The 16899-nt window shown below is 38.6% G+C and overlaps 1 protein-coding gene across 1 annotated transcript in view; it reads right to left on the minus strand.

The window, feature by feature from the left end:
* Positions 1 to 16899, minus strand: part of LOC306770572 (A-type potassium channel modulatory protein DPP6-like) — a gene marked incomplete at its 5' end in the record, with an annotated part of 225050 nt that overhangs the window by 25980 nt on the left and 182171 nt on the right. The window contains 2 exons of the mRNA XM_079259446.1: positions 9955 to 10075; positions 15207 to 15288. Of these exons, the coding sequence (XP_079115572.1) occupies positions 9955 to 10075; positions 15207 to 15288 (203 nt within the window). The remainder of the gene's footprint in view (positions 1 to 9954; positions 10076 to 15206; positions 15289 to 16899) is intronic.

Below are 16899 nucleotides of genomic sequence, written 5' to 3' on the forward strand. Positions count from 1 at the left end.
CGGGCAAAACGAGTGGATTGAGACTCTTCCGCATTAAGCCCCGCCTCCCGCCAGATAGAAGTTGCCACTGACTGGTCAGCTGCCACTGCACTACATCGGGAGCGCGCACCGCAACTGCTTTCGCCATCATTGTAACATCTCATAAACAGCAGGATTAGGCTAATATGAACTCAATAAAAAAACAAAACAACGTCAACACATAGCATACAGCCCTACATGTTGGAACCTGAATCAGATCCTGAAAACGAAGTGGAAAACAGCAACCCACAGCAAGGAATGCAGCAGGATGTCTCTCTTTGGTAAACTCACCAGCCATCGTTGGAAATAACTTTATCCGACGTTTTCCACCCGCCTGATGTATTTGTACATGCCCTTGTTTACCAGTAGAAGGTAACCAATCATCGAACCTTATCCCCCGGGACGTCACAAGGATTTCCAAGTAGAAAAAACTCTCTAAAACGACGTGTTTTTTTGTCACCATGGAAACTGAACGGAGAGTGTGCTGGAACTCAAACTCAAACTCAAACATGTGTTTAGGTGATAAAAAACAGTGCCGTTCACATGTCTGATGAGGATTCAACACTGTAACACTGTAGAGCGCTCAGAAGTCTCGAAATACCATAATAGGACCCCTCTAATTTAATATATTCATTATTATCATTTTACTTTTACTGTATGTTCTATTTTTTAAATCATTTATTTTTCTTGATTTTTTCCCTCCAAAAAAATCTTTTTTAACTACACTAAACCAATACATTTGATCTGAAATATATTTGTCCTTGTCTCGAATCAGTTTCAGTTTGTTTTCACATCAAACTACAACTAATATTTCAACTCCCTTTTATTAGTCTTTCCAATTTTTTTTTTTTTTTGAACACAAGTGTTGATTGTGCGGTTACTTTGTGCCCCGCGGGCTCCGGCACAACAGAGCGATAAACAGAAACAACTTCACAAACAAGCCTCTCGATGCAAACAGTCATCTGGCCAAACATTCACGCGGCAAGAACAATTTGAATCAAAGCAACGGCGGGTTTTTATCTTGGCATGCCAAAGCTCAATAAACAGCTGTTTCCTCGGGCCGCATCCCACTGCAGGATGTGTCAGTATCAGCGCTGCCTCCATAATCAGACAGCTGACAGATGGCACAACACTCAAGGCATTTTGGAGTATTTCACACAGCTGGCAGGACTCTTGACTGCTTCTCTTCTTCTTTTTTTAAAAATTTCTTTTAGTTTTTATCTTTTCTCCTTTGTCTTTATTCCTTTCCTGCCAATTCAAACGCACACACTCACACACAAATTCAAGGATTAAGACGGCAAGAGGATATTCAAGCCTGGGAGATTATTTGCCAACCTTTCACCCCTCAGCATCCAATCTGCCACACGTTGACGGGCAAAGTTTAAAGATCTCATTTCTCCTCAGCAGCAGACTCATCCTCAGCTTGACCTTGGCCAGAGGAGAGCGTGAGTCATTAGCATGGAAAATGTTGTGCCTTGCAGTCTCACTGGTGAATGTAAACATTACACAACCTGGCATGGCATCTAAGATCCCCCTGCAGATGCGTGCATCGCCACTGGGCCAAATCCAAATCTATTTACTGGCTTACAAATACAGTTTTTGAAAGGGGATTTATGTTTAATAGGAATGAAAAAGACTTTCAATATAATGTAAGAAAGAAAAAGAAAAAAAAAAAAATCCAGATAAAATTCAATCACCCGCATCAGCTGCCTTTGAGGCATTTTGACCTAAAAATTACATCTTAAACATTTCACTGAATAACTATGGGGGCATTACTCAGCAGTTAGCGCTGCTTCCGCATCTCTGGTTCCAGGCTTTAGACCAGATATTTTAACCCGAAGGTTAAAGGTGTTAGATCAGAGGTGTCCAGCTCCGGTCCTCGAGGGCCAGAATCCTGCAGGTTTTCTATGTATCCCTGCTCAGACACACCTGATTCAAATTAATTAGTAGTAGAGTTTAATCAGTTGTGCACGTCATTGGCTGTTTGATCCATTTAGTGGAAGCTAGATGTGTTGGAACAGGAATACATGGGAAACCTGCAGGACAGCGGCCCTCGAGGACCGACTTTGGACACCCCTGTGTTAGATAGTGTAAATGTTGGATGGATAAGCTTTTCTGGAGCATACTAATATGCAAGGAAGCATCATCACACTGTAGTTCGATAGCAACTGTTTCAAAGATAGAAGCACATTATGTTAAAAAAGCCCTTGCATTCACTGAGATGAAACACAAAACATGGAAAATATCAGAGAATAAGCATGTTCATATGCCCTTGGACATGGATTAGACATCTGTGAATGTTATAGACTATAAAATAAAGAAGGTGGATATAGATTGTTGTGTCAAAAAATGAAGCCACTGCAGAAACATACAAAATCTGCTTTCTATCTAATGGCCAGCAGGAGGCGACACCTGCAGCTCCAAATAGAAATGAGTTAAATTTTTATCGGATGTGTGATATTAGCTTATCCAGCTTATCCAACTCTTAATTTCAAATACAAAAATCAATCGATACCCATACTTTTTGGGGCAAATGGTACCTGCGTTTCCGTTACATTTTTTTGCAAAATAAAAGTGACATTTGTAAGTAAGTACACAACAATTGCGATTTGCGGAACACCATTGAATTCAGTGTTTAGCACATTAGCCTCAAGTTCCTCTCGTGAGATTTTATGAAAATTCCCGCTTATGCAAGGTAGCCACGAAGTGTTGCAGAGAATTTGCTAAAGATTTTCTAAGCTTTTCACCTTCATTTTCTTTTCTAAAACTCTGACATTTGCAGCTGTTTGCTCTGCACCGCGTCATCTTTACAGGAAATGAACTGCTCATAACTCCCTTAATGCACGTCTGGTGACATGTAAATTACACTTTTGCAATAGGTTTCTAAACGTCAAAACATCTGAAAAACCACCTCATGAGAGCATAAAAACTTTTTAGCGTTATTTGAGACTTTCTTTTGGAAATATAGGTGTTTCTATTATTGTTTTTTTTTTTTTTATTGCAATATGTAGTTGTTGCGCAATTCCAGGAGTAATGGTAATGCACATTACAGCATGCTACAGTACTTTTTTCTTCCACACTCATTATAAATAGGAATTAATGATGGTAAGCCAGCATGGGATCCATTGGTATTGAATTTTCATGTTTCATTTTCAGTCTGATCAGGGAGCTCTGAATGTAGCTGGGAGCTGCTAGAAGTGAGTACGGAAGCTATAGTGAGCGCTTTTGGACTGTTGGGACAGGCCTGTAGCAGCAACCATAGCTCACTGTGTAAACTATACAAGCTTTCATGTCAGTCTCCAAAACAGAAACAGAAAAAGGCACTAAATTTGTCACTAGTCATATTTTTAAATTAAGACAATGAAGGGGTCTGAAATCTCGCTAAAAATAGCCCCAAAGTCGCTAAATTGGCAACAGCGATTTACTTAAGCTCTGACCTGTGCATCAGTATTGTCGCTATACCCAGAAATTGTGCACTGACAAACTTTCTGTGTTGTTTAAAATGAGCTGATTGGCCAAGTGCAGAGCAGTGGTTACAGTTGGTGTTTAACAAGTTCTCTGGATTCTTCCATTACATTCTCTACACAATGAGCCCTTATGAAACAACTTGATTTCTTGGCAGTGGCTACACAGCTGGTGGACCCGAGATGTGACAACTAAATGTGTACTTGTGCAACAAATCAGAGGGGTCATCCTGCGGCCGTCCCCTACTTTTAAGATTTACACAACGTCACAATCGCCATTAATGAGACGGATAAAGGGGTTTTGGTTCAGTCCAGTGACAGAGCTTCCTCATGCCAAATTTAGATTTTAATCTAACATGAGTAACAACTTTGCTACAAATCTGTTCAAAAAAAAAAAAAAATCAATTCCACATTAATGTCTACATTTAGTTTGACAGGCGTGATAAAAGATCTTAAATATTAAAAGTGAATAGTTTCATCTGGCAACCCTAAGACATTATTTTGGGACCCCCACTTTAACAGGCTGTGGTAACTATACAGCACATGCTGCTTTTGGGTGGATGTTGGTCTTTCAGGGCGGTCGGGTGGTGTGGCTGCTGGTGCAGCAGTGGCTACCCCACAATCCAAGCACCACTGAGATATTGACTCCAGTGCATGGAGACCAGCCAGGAGAGGGCACACGCCCCTCCAAAACAACACAGGTGATAGATGTTGGGTGTTCTATCAGTTTAAATAATATGCTGTTTTAACAAAGAAACCTAAACTGACAGATAAGCCTACAAATCTAAACATGCGGTATGCTATTCTGACGAGGTGTGCCAAACTGACAGAACACCTGATAGCAGAAACAGACTGCAGCAGCTTCCAAGTTACCGAAGTCCTACAAATATTAAAATCACTTTCTGTACATGGGGTGTTTTTCTAATTTAAGTTCTTCTAATATTAACTTTAAATCAGAAGTGCAAAAACACACTGATTTTAGTTTTTAGTTTCAGACTTATGAAAGAATAATGGACTGCTCATAGTGCGCATTGCGGTTAGCACTGTAGCCTCACAGCAAGGTCACTGTCACAAGGTCACCAAGGTCATTGGTTTGAGCCTCGGGTGAGAGGGAGATTTGATTGGTGGCACTGAGCTTGCATGTTCTCCCCACGTATGCGTGAGTTCTCTCGATACATGACATGCGTGTTAGGTTGATTGGTTACTCTTAATTGTCCCTGGGAGAGAGTGTGAATGTTTGTTGGCTCTGCTGTGTTGGCTCTGTTGGGATGGACCGGTGACCTGTCCAAAGTGTACCTTGCCTCTCGCTTAATGATTGCTGGGATAGGCTCCAGCTTCTCCATGATGCTTAACTGGACTAAACGGTAAAGAAAATGAACTAATAATGAAGAGCAAGCTGGTTATTTGTCTTTTGATTTTGAACTGAAAATTAAATGAATGAATGAAACGCGGACCATGATGCTTAAATTTAATTTTGGATTTTTTTCATCTGAGACAAATCACTTTACCCAAAAATTATTTCTGTTCTGCGTCCAAAGTTGAGTTCATCCTGATCCTCATGTAAAATACATATAGTACATAAACTTCCTTATTTTGTTTACATTTAGTAAATTAATAACAGTTTTATGAAGCATAGGAAGTTTTTTTTCCACACCTGTATCCATAGTTACTGGGCTGTTGGATGGATCATTTATTAGCACTGACCCTGACTTAATTTGTAATCAAATTACAAAGCTTCCAAGTGCATGCAGTGATGACTTTAGGTTATTGAGTAATTTGGAGTGAAGTATGAGTCACTCTATTGCATACAGAGATGCAATTTATTGCTGAAGCTGATTAAATTCAAAGAAACACTACCTTGAAGAATTTAAGCTCATTGTGTACAAATAAGTTTCAGAGTAATCAGGAATACAATTTGGCATCTAAATAAGAGGCATGACAACAACTCCATATTCTCTAAACTAAAGCAACACCAAAATTTAGTAAATCCCTGCTTTGCTACCTTGAGATCCAGAATTCTGCAGCCAGAGTCCTGACCAGAACCAGCAGGAGAGATCATATTTCTCCAGTTTTAGTCTCTCTTCATTGGCTGCCTGTTGAATCTAGACTAGAATTTAAAATCCTTCTCCTTACATATAAAGCCCTCCACAACCAGGCACCACTATATATCAAAGACCTCATAGTTCCTTATATACCAAGCAGAGTACTTCGTTCGCAGACTGCAGGCTTACTTGTGGTTCCTAGAGTCTCAAAGAGCCGAGCAGGAGGCAGAGCCTTTGGTTATCAGGCCCCTCTCTTATGGAATAAGCTCCTAGTTAGTGTTAGGGAAGCAGACACCCTCCCCACCTTTAAGACTAGGCTGAAGACTTATCTTTTTGAAAAGTCCTATAGCTGGGGATGGTTAGCATCCCTTAGTTATGCTGCTATAGGTTTACACTGCTGAGGGACATTTCCTGATACACTGAGCTTCTTTCTCTCTCTCTCTTCATCTCTCTCCCCTCCCAATAACAGTGTTGCATCATTAACATGTATGGACAGACTGGAACCTACATGTTTAAAAAACTATGTAATTATGATTGTAGTTATTTTTTTAGTAAATTTATTTTGAAAATATTGAAAATCTTACATACTCTACCTTTACCTAAAATCAAAATTTATTTAAGACAAAAGTTATATAACAGTACAAATAATAAAAAATAAATAAAAGAAAACATCTTCAACTGGACCCTGCTGCATGCAGGGGCAGGTGGTTCCATAATTTAAGAGATACAAGTGCAAAGGTTTGCACCCCTGTGCATGGCAGTTTGGATCTAGGGTTAAGCTTTGGAAAAACACCATTGGTTGGTAATAAAATACGCATTAAAAACATTTCCCTTGTTACCTTCGTAATGCTTTCCACAATAGAGTGATCTCATAGAGAGTTTGGTGCCACAAAAAACTATTCAGTTGCTTTATTATTCACTTTTATCTACACTTTTATCTACACGCAACATCCAATCTTGAATTGGATGTTGCGTATCATTTCTTTGTGAAAGAATTAACCATCAATAAATGATGAGTGTAAATTACCGGGCCTTCAGTAGCCCATAAATATGAGTCACAGGGTCAGACACTGCAGTAACACTCTGATTAATGTTTAAATGGCTGAGGATGGAAAGTATGCCTGAAGGATGGAGGTGGTTTCAAATACCAGTCTGATTAATACAGAAATTAGATCAGCTGTGTGCGAATGATGAACTGTTGACATCAGCTAACCTCGTCGTTGCAGCATCCCAAGTTTCCCAAGAGGCTAAAATTTACATTCAAACAGATATGTGAGGTCTGTCGATGTTGCAGCAGGATTAACTGCTTGTTCTGTACAGGCTGCCTCTTCCTAATCTGAGCATCTGTGAGTGTGCTGCTTCCCATCTCCCTCTCACTCTGTTATTATAGCACCGTTCCACAGGAGCAGAGTGTGCAGCCAGCGCAGCAGATATAAATTCATTAGCTGAATGCGAGCACAGTCCCCGTCCTGCTTTATACGGAGAGGCACATAGGTGAGCCTTGATCTGTGGTTTCGAAGCTTGGGAAGCACTGTGACATCTGTATGACAGTGTACAACACACACACACACACACACACACACAGAGAGAGAGAGCCGCTGAATTAATGCAAAATAACTGATGTAGAACATTCATTCATTTTCCAGGCTGTGTAAAGCAAAGGGAAATTAACAGAATATTCATTTCTAATTTACCTGCAGGAAATTAAGTGCTTCATGCCAAAAATGTTAATGTGTTTGCAGACACTTTGGAGTCGTACTGTTGCATGAATCCATATCAGTGTACAGAGACAAGACAGAGGAGAAGTGTGTTTAATGTACATATTGTTATATAAAGTCAGACTGATTTGTTCAGCTGGTGAAGTGTACCTAATAAATGTATAGCACATTGAAGGCTGTAGCTGTCAGTGATTAGCTTAGCTTAAAATTACAAAAGAGGGGTTTGCACCATTTGCATAATACTAACAATCAGTATTTAACTCTTATCTTTATAAACAGAAACAAACGTCAGCATAGTTGGAACATAAATTATTTTCTGAACAATTTCTTTGGCAGAAAGAGTCACCAGAGCTGCATCGTTTAACCATGGCCAAGGAACATGCTTTTAAGAAAACTCAGAGCCAACCTAAATTTGCTAGAAGGTTCTTCTTCTTTTTTGTCATTATATGTTGTTTTTTTTTTCAAAACTATTTGGAACTTGTTTACCAGAAATCCTTCGACAAAAGGACAGGCAATTTCAAAACACTTGCAACACACTTTCATTGATAAGATAAACCAAGCAGAAGCAGGTAGAACAGATCAAGAAATTGGAGCAGTCATTGCTGATTGTCATCACAGCTAAAAAAGCGCTCGTGGAACCAGTAAAGGATGGTTGACTTTGCCTTAATTTTGGTTTTAGCAACATGACGCTTGAGGCCTGGCAGTATAGGACTTGTTCCTGATGCTCAAGTTAAAAATTTAGCAAGAATTAGGCCGCTTCAAATAATAATGTAATGCTTTTCTGGGTTTTCCTTTGTTTCCAGTCACAAATATACTGAAGTTTTGGTAACAGACTGTGTCGCTGCGTCAGAGGCAATAGTCATAACTTCAATTCATCATTTTCACATTCGGTTAGACATGTAAGAAATACAAGTAGTAGTTCAGAAGATGTTCAGTAGTAGTTCTTTTCAGTAAATCCATGTAATAGTATGTTATTTACTTGGACAGAAAAAAATTATTTTTGTTCTTCTAGTCCGCATTGTTGGTCAGGGGAAATGGTTAGTTTGATGCACTCCAAGAGCGACAGGAGGCGCTGTCGCTGTGCATGCAATGTCTGCAAGAGAAAAGTCACAAGGGTGTGCCAAAATGATGGAAATAATCCTTTATTCTAATAACAAGCTGTGGATTTTGTCTTTATTCAACGTTAATACAGCCAATGAGGTACAAATTTTACTTATTTTTCATTATGTAAATGTTTTGTAACTGTGATGTCAAGTAAGCTTTTAATTTGATATTTCGGTAAAGTTTGCTTTTACAATACCGCGTGTATTTTTGTTATATTTATACAAGTCATCTGTGTTGCTTGAAATTCATTTGAGTTTTGTATTTTCTTTGTTAGTTCTGATGACATAACTGAGGCAGTTAAGGATTACTCAAAGTCACGTTAAAGACATGTCTGACAATAAATGTCTGTGAAAACCCAAGAACGATTTAGGGCTTGATTAAACTTCTAGGGACTAACAGACTGAAAAAAAGACAGCGAGACATCAGAGGTAAGACAGGCAATATTAACTAACTGGACTTACCATTAGATATTTTAGGTCTAACTTTGCTAATATTAGCATGCTGTCAAATCTATAAAGTAACTTGCAGCAAGTTTCTTTTTACAATGACATGTTCTACATTTTAGACTTATGTGAAAATATATTAAAATATCAGAGGGTAAAAAATTAAGACACAGTGCTTATTGTGCTTCATCTAGGTTGCCTTCAACTAGTTGCAAACCTTTTCATGAAAAATACCTGACAGTGATTTTAGTTTTAAAAGTGAGAAAAAGATGAGCTGAACCACAATGCTACAACTTGTCTCTCAAAATGTGAGCATGAGCACATATCCCTGGTGTTTTCTTCCCTTCATTAGCTCCCCATATGTCTTAGGAGGGATTTGAAAGTTACAAAGCACTTAATGGACCAGATCCTTTGTCGAGCTCTGACCTTTTGCAACCTTCTGTGCTGTCCAATCAATTACTGTTAGTTGTTCTGAAATGGAGGTCAGTGCACAGAGGAGACCATGCCTTTTATGTTGTAGCCCCAAAATAGTAGCAACTGTCCTGCATCTTCAACAAACCTCATCACTTCCAGTTTTTAATTCTTATTCTAAAACACATTTTCCCCCAAACTACAAGGCTTGTCATCACCTTGACGTAAACACATTAGTCTTTCTTGGCTTGACACAATAATACCAACTGATAATTATAAGTAGGGGTTTAAGAAAATATTGATATATAAAAATATTGCAATATTTTGTGTGACAATATTATATCGATATTCAGAAGCCCTGCATCAATTTAACAACCGATCTTTACTGATGAGGCAGATTTTCATTTCTTTATTTATCTTGTACATAAAGATCAGTGTTTTTATTATTTCTATTCTGCAGTGAAATGTAGATCCCTTGTTCTTATTCAGTAAGTTGATGTCAAGCATGCAACAGCGTTCACAGTATACTACTAGCAAAGAAAAATTGCAGTATATTGTGTTGCTTATAGTATCCTGATATATCACAATATATCGTATTGTTGGTCCGTATTGTGATACATATTGCATTGCCACATTCTTGCCAAGACAGACCCCATAGCACTGATTATCTTTTGTTTGTTTTGCAAAACTGGAAATGCAAGGTTTCTAAAACAAGAAACTTTACTGTTAATGTCTAAATGTTTTACAGCATTACCTTCATAAAGCCAATCGCTGAGACCGTTGAAGATGGCGCCTTCCTTGCCAGTAGACACCAGACGAATTGAACGGCTTTCCACTTTCGATCGATAGTAGATGTTGTTCTCAAAAATGAAGATCTACAAGCCAACAAAGATACAAAACACATTCAAACCAACCTAAAAAGCTCATGGTTTTTAAGAAGCACTCATCTTGTTGAAGTGTTCTCATGCAGCTGAATGTCTTTATGCTTTTTTAGTGAATGAGCTCTTACTTTGATAGTATTTTCAACAGGGCTGCATTTATATACAATATTTGAAAGCAAGTGGAAGAGCTGCCAGACAAAGTATGCATTTTGGGGTAAGGACACACATTTCCACTGTCATTTTTCATGCATGACATAAAAATCATCATCATTCTTTTGTTCTTGACAAAAGAACAAAAAAAGGGGGGGAAAAAAATAAGACCTTTAATGTCTTGGTGAGGAGGCAAACCTTGGGAAGAGATTTTGACTTTGACACCTCATCCCCACAGGCCTGCAGGGCTTTCAAGATCACTGATGGTCGACTTCTTCATTACAGAGAATAATAGATTATCAGCACCTACAGTGAACTTGGTCCTTCATGGGACTAGATTTTTAAAATGTTTCAGCTTTGAAGCCATGCTGGCATAAATGTCCAGCTATTATAGAAAAAGGCTCACACAGTGTGTCATAAATTAGGAAATTTCTTGCCTTAAGCAACAATAATAGCATAATCTTGTAAGTGATTTCCAACATGGATTCTCTTTGGTCGACCTAAATGATGAAACTTTGCAGAGCATAAAGTCTAACCTTGCCGCAGTCTAATTGCTGCATATTGATGTTTTACTTCCTAAAAGTCAAAAGCACTCCTAAAGGAACTTTACTGATTTAATCTTTTAGATTAAAATTTGTTTCAGAAATGTGACATTTTGGATAAACCGAGAAAAGTTAGCGAGTTAAAAGTTTCTACGGTAGAGGCTGCATCTTTGGAAAAGCTGCAGAATCTGTCACAATTAGTTTCTCTTGAGGAGGCGCAAGCTGTGAGCCCCATGTGCTTTGGCTTCACTTTGGTGCAGATGGAGTCCCTGTATAGAAGCCAATCTAGGCCACAGCACAGAGAGAAGACCTGGCCCCATTCTCTGTAGGAAGGTAGAAATCTGCTTTAAGAATATCCGGAGCACATAATGCAGAATCAGAACGTGTTGCTTTGTTTGGATGAGTGAAACCACAGCAACACCCATGATATCACTCATTACTGACACCACATTAGTTATTAGGTCAATTACACAAAAGTTTAGATTGGTAAATGTCATCTTAAAAGGAAAATGGAAATGGTTTCCAGTTTCCTGATCCATTGGCGCAACTTTCCAGTGGCGATTCACACCCCACTAAGAAGATAACACTCCTCTTTCTAACCTGTGTTATTCTTTTTCTTTATTTTGTGCTATAATGGTAAAATTATTTGATCTTGAGACACACAAAAACAATAAAAACAATCAAAACACTCTCCGGGTGACATTCATAAAATGTCATTGGAAACAAAAACCTTTGTGTTATTAGTGCAGACTTGATACACACCATCCAACCTGACATTGAAAAGAAGGCAGAGAAATGACAAGGCAATTCTATTTCTACTGTCTCGACACAAACACACTATCCCAATTTACACTCTTGACCCTATCGCTTGGTCCAATGACACCTCTTTGCAGAAGTAAGGTTTCTCTTTTCTTTAGGGATGGTAGAAGTACTGAGTTATCTAGCCCTTCAGATGGGGAATTGGGGGTGAATTTAGGTAGCAAGATGACCACTACTCTTTTATCTCCAGAAGAAAAAGAGCACCTACACTACCTGCAAGAATAAAAAAAAAAAAAATAGATGGGAGGTATAATGGAAGGAATTGGGATCGGGTAATGGTTTCACACAAAGAAAAAACAGACTACTTCTTGCTCTACTGCTGCCTCGATCTGATTATATGTGTGTGTACTGATGATTGTGTTTTTGTTCATTTCCAAGCAAATTTAGTTGTAAATAAAGATCACATCTTTGAAAAATTTCTTTAAAGCATTGAATTTGGTGAGGAATAATATTTCTGAATGCTGAATCATCTGGTGCGACACTGCGGCCACAGACCCAAAACCTTTTCAGACTCGTGATTAGAAACTCCTTTCGTCTGTCAGCATGACAAAGATTCATCAGTTATGAATTTGAGGGGGGTTAATACTTTAGTCCACAAACTTTTGATTTTGTGCACGTTAATTTTTATTCATTATTCTCCGATGGTGCTTTCCATTAACTTCAGAGTTAAGAAGTCTGACCTTAGCATCTTTTCACACCAATGCCAAATTCATTCCACCTCAGCATGCCAAAAAAACCAGTGGTAATTGCTCACTTATCCGTTTAGCTAATATCCACTGTTAACAGTTCATAACGTATTCAGTGAAATTTTGTTCACGCAAAAATGAGAGCACTATGTTTACAGTAAACGGTCATGTGTTTGATTGTAACAGATTTAAGTGCAAACACCAAAATCGCTTCATATTTCCGTAGAGTTTAAGCGTGCAGCAGCCGGTAGGAATGCACCAAGTGCGCTTCACTTTTAAGGAAGTGTGCTATTTAATTCACAGCAAGTCTTCATTTAATCAATAGCTGGCCAGCATAAGCTTAAAATGATGTGACTAAGGAAATTACACACAGTTTCAGGGCAAAGAAAACACATTACACTGCTAAGTGATTTGGACAAAGTCTGTGTTGCAGTTTCCCTCCATCTCTCTTTTTCCAAATGAAGTCTCACTAATGTAATACTTCCTGAGGGTATAGGGAGCATCCAAACTTGCTCTGCAGTAAAGATTAGCAGCCCATTTTTTTTCTGTAATGGAGAATTTACTTTCCACTGTAAAATAAATAAAGAAATTTGTGTTTTACAAAAAAATTGCTTTAAGATTCTAGACTAATAAATACCATAAAGTGGCTGGACAGGTGTGTGTGTGGATGGAGATATATGAAAGCACTTCTCATTGGAGGAGAAAATTGAGGTTTAATCACAGCTGGGTTGATTTACGCAGATTAAATTCTTCATATGACAACACAAAAGCTTTGACTTTAAGTCTGTGCTTGCACACCTGATGGAGTTTTCTCCCTTCAACCTCCATGTCTTACACAGAGGATGTGTGTAAACCTTTAGGGAAGCCATGCACTTGTGCCCCATGCTAACACATCCCGTATGCTGGAATTGAACCTGCCTCGTGACTGATGGCGCAAAACTTAAGGCTACATCAATCTAGCAACTGTTTTAATTAATCAGCTGATGAGCTAGAAAGTAATTAATAGCATTGTGCTGCAGGATGTAATCACTTATATCCTAACCTCCGCTGCAAACCACAAGGCTGAAGCTCATTACTGCTCTGACAAGTTTGATTATGTTATGAAGACAGAGGATGACTCATCTCTGAAGGTACAAAGGACTTCTTCTTGTGATTCAAACAGCTGCATTTGATTTGAAATCGGTTTATTCTGTAATCTTATTTAATCGTAGCAAAGCTTAAAAAAAAAAAAAAAAGTTCAGAACGTTTTTATGTTGAAGCCATTATGAATCCTCTAAAATACTCTAACGCCTCCTCATTTGTTCAGTCTGGGCTCTGTGCTGTCAACTACTGTCTATTTACTGACTTGGCCCACAGCAGGGGAGATAGTTTAGCACTTGCTCACTTGGCCTGGGAAGCGACGGCTAACTGCAGCCAACTTCTCCCCATAGTTTGTGCTAGTTTGTGAATTCGTCGAGTCATTACAGCATGCAAAAACACCTGCAGCCAGTCAGGCTGGAGCATTTTAATTTCTATGTGACACATACAGAAGAACAAAAAAAAATGCATGTAAGAGTAGGGTAAAAAAGGTACCGAGGGACTGGGGGAAGAGATGTTTGTCCAGAGAACAGCCATAAATGAGGCTTTGGCCTCAAGGACACAAGCGGTGTAGCCACCAGAATCCTCTAACTTGCACTGCAGCTGATAAATGTAATGGCTCATTAAGGTAAACTTGGTCAACAAGTGGTTCCAATCTGACATGAGAAAGAATTTAGATAAATAAATTTGTATTTGTATTGTTGTAGTCTTCATATCTTATTTTTAAAACATCTTACAATAAATCTTTAACATCATGTATTCTGAAAATGATTAGCATCAGTGATACTCTGTATATTTGTGGCACCATCAGAAATGTGACCCATGATAGCTTTGGTCGCAACGCCATTGCATCAGCTGTCACTGAAACTGCCCTCCCGTCTGGTTTAGATCAACAGTGTTTTGCCGTGATCTACGTTAAGATTCCTTATTGTTGGTCTTTTTTCGTGTCTGTGGTAGCTGAGGATCATACATCATATAAAAGGCTTTTGACTGACTGGAGCATGAGCAGAAGGGCTTTCTGGTTCTCTAAGGAAACCACTTTCAGTGATTACCACCTTCAAAGTAAAGAAAAACAAACCTAGAGGTTCACTGTGTGCAAGGAAACCAGTAGTAAAAATTGCAGTCACATATCGAGCAAATGTTTGACTTTATAAACAAGACGGCAACCCTCAGAACAATGCAGAGATAAATGAGGTGAACTGGTCTAGGGTACAAGAATTCCTATTTTCATGTGATTCCACATGATTAAAGCAAATTGAGTCATTTTATGCTATTTTTAAACACAAACTGGAAAGTCATTGATTCACATTTAAGAAAAATATTGTAGTTTACAACTTAAAACCTTTGACTATACCTGCTGTGTGTTAAGCCAGCAAAATGCAATAATGTTCGTGGTCTACTTCTGCCACAATAAATCACCAAACATTGGCAGCTCCAAAGACACTAGAAGCCAGAAGTAATGGTGTGCTATTATTTGTTTCTGCAGTGTGTTGTCTTTTGTCTTCTGGTGTTAAATTAAGACACTAGAGGAATTCTGTGTCACAACTACAAAGATTTATTTCACCAGTACGGACTTCAGTGCCAGCTGCTTAAACACTTTAAAGTAAAACTTCCATCCCAAATCTTGTGACAGATGGGTGAGATGAGAAGAAGAGACTTTTCGTCAGAATGGAACCATCTTGAACAAATAAGGTAAAAAAGAAAAAAAAAAAACAAAGAAATGTTTTATCTGTTCTGAACTGCAAATGAAGAAATACACATTTCCTGGTAATGGGCGAAGGCTTTTCTTGCTTTTGTGGTTTTGCAAACTGACTCATTGGTGATGAAAGCAGGAATAATGTAGAATCTCACCAGCTGTTGATCTTGGGGTCCCCAGCCTGCGTACTGCAGCTGAGCATTTCGCACCTCTGGAGGGTTCAGATTCCATGTCTCCCTGGGGTGAAAAGACAGTGGGAACAACCCAATTAGACTGAAATAAAGACACCTTCAGAACAAACACAGCAGCTGCCTGCTCCCAGTACTGCTGTGACAGTGGAACAAGTGTCGAACATCTGGGAACAAAGGTTTAAGTGTATCCATAAATACCAGCACAGTGTAACAGTGTCACCTCTCCTTATTGGGAAAAGTGCTGTGCAGTGCAGGCTGCTGATTTAGAGGTGCCTCTGCCTCTATGTCTTTGTCTGCAGCTTAGGATGAACGAGGTCATCAGTTGGAGAGGTTTTTCCAGTACATTACCACTGGGTGGCAGCACATATATATTTCAAGAAGGAAGTTGCTGACGATGCTGTCACCTGATTGTTAGTTAAATTAAATAAATGATGAGTAGAACATAGTTAAATCTCTGTTATACATCAAGTTAAAGATAAAACAGCCTTTATAACATTTAAACATTTATAACGTTTAAAGCCAGACTAATATGTTGACTGTCGTCCTTTACGTAAGTGGGGACAAACTTAAGCGGAAATGTTTAAAAATTTCTCACACACTAATTAGGCTTTTTGGGTTTGTTCAGATGCATTCTTAGAAAAGGGCATGAGGTTCAAATTTAAATGCTAAATTTCAACGCGTTATGAATAACCTCAGTCCTACAACCTCGTCTCAACAATAAAGTCACCATAAGCTATTTTTTTTAGTAGCTGCACAGCACTCTCAATCAAAATAAGTGGGACCTACTAAGAAGGAAAAGGCATAAAAGTTCTGGATTTATTAATAAAGACTGAACGGCATTATTCCAACTGTGCAGCCACACCTGCGCAAAGGGGACTCCTGTGGAAGAAAATTCAAAGAAAAGACATCTTCTGCATCTTCGCAAATTAAATTCCATTTTTTTGAAAGCATGTAAATGAACAGCTCAATTAGGATTAGGAAGTCGTCTGATCTGATGGAAATGAAGTAGACTGCTACAGCTCCACTCAGAAAAGCTATGTTTTAAAGGATAAAGGTTACAGAATTTCACGAAAACACCTTTCCAAATGTTATCCACAGGGCTGGACTAACCAAATATCACTGAAAATCTGGGGAGGATATTGAAAATGCAAAAAACATCTCACAGAAAGGTGTTTGCAAGCTGTGATCGCTGCCATAGGGGGTGATACTACAAACCACAAGGTGCCTACGCTTTTGCTTTAAGCCCTTTTTCATTTCCAATCATTTCAAAGCTGTGAGAGCGAGAAATAAAACAGAAACAGACAGTACTAGTCAAAAGTTTGGACACATGTTCCTATCAAATCCAGTGGGAAAGTGTGTCCAAACTTTTGACCGGCAGTATGGCTTTGAAAAAAAAAAGAAAAAAAGACCCTTTTTAAAGTTTAGAAGGTAATTCAAAAAATGTGGATTAATCTAATTTAAATTCAATTGTTACAGAACGAATAAGGGGGAAAGATGCAAATCAGATCTGAATCTTTTGTGTCGATTCAGGCTGTGAATTGAGACTACCGATGACATGACAGTCCATTCACCTCTGAGTTATCCAAGGTGGAGGTTTGGTATAAAGCTGTAGCGCCTTGTGGAAGGTAGCTAAAATAAGTCTATTTCAGGAAGTTCA

The sequence above is a fragment of the Telmatherina bonti genome (assembly GCF_933228915.1).
Source record: "Telmatherina bonti genome assembly, chromosome: 20".
Taxonomy (NCBI): domain Eukaryota; kingdom Metazoa; phylum Chordata; class Actinopteri; order Atheriniformes; family Telmatherinidae; genus Telmatherina; species Telmatherina bonti.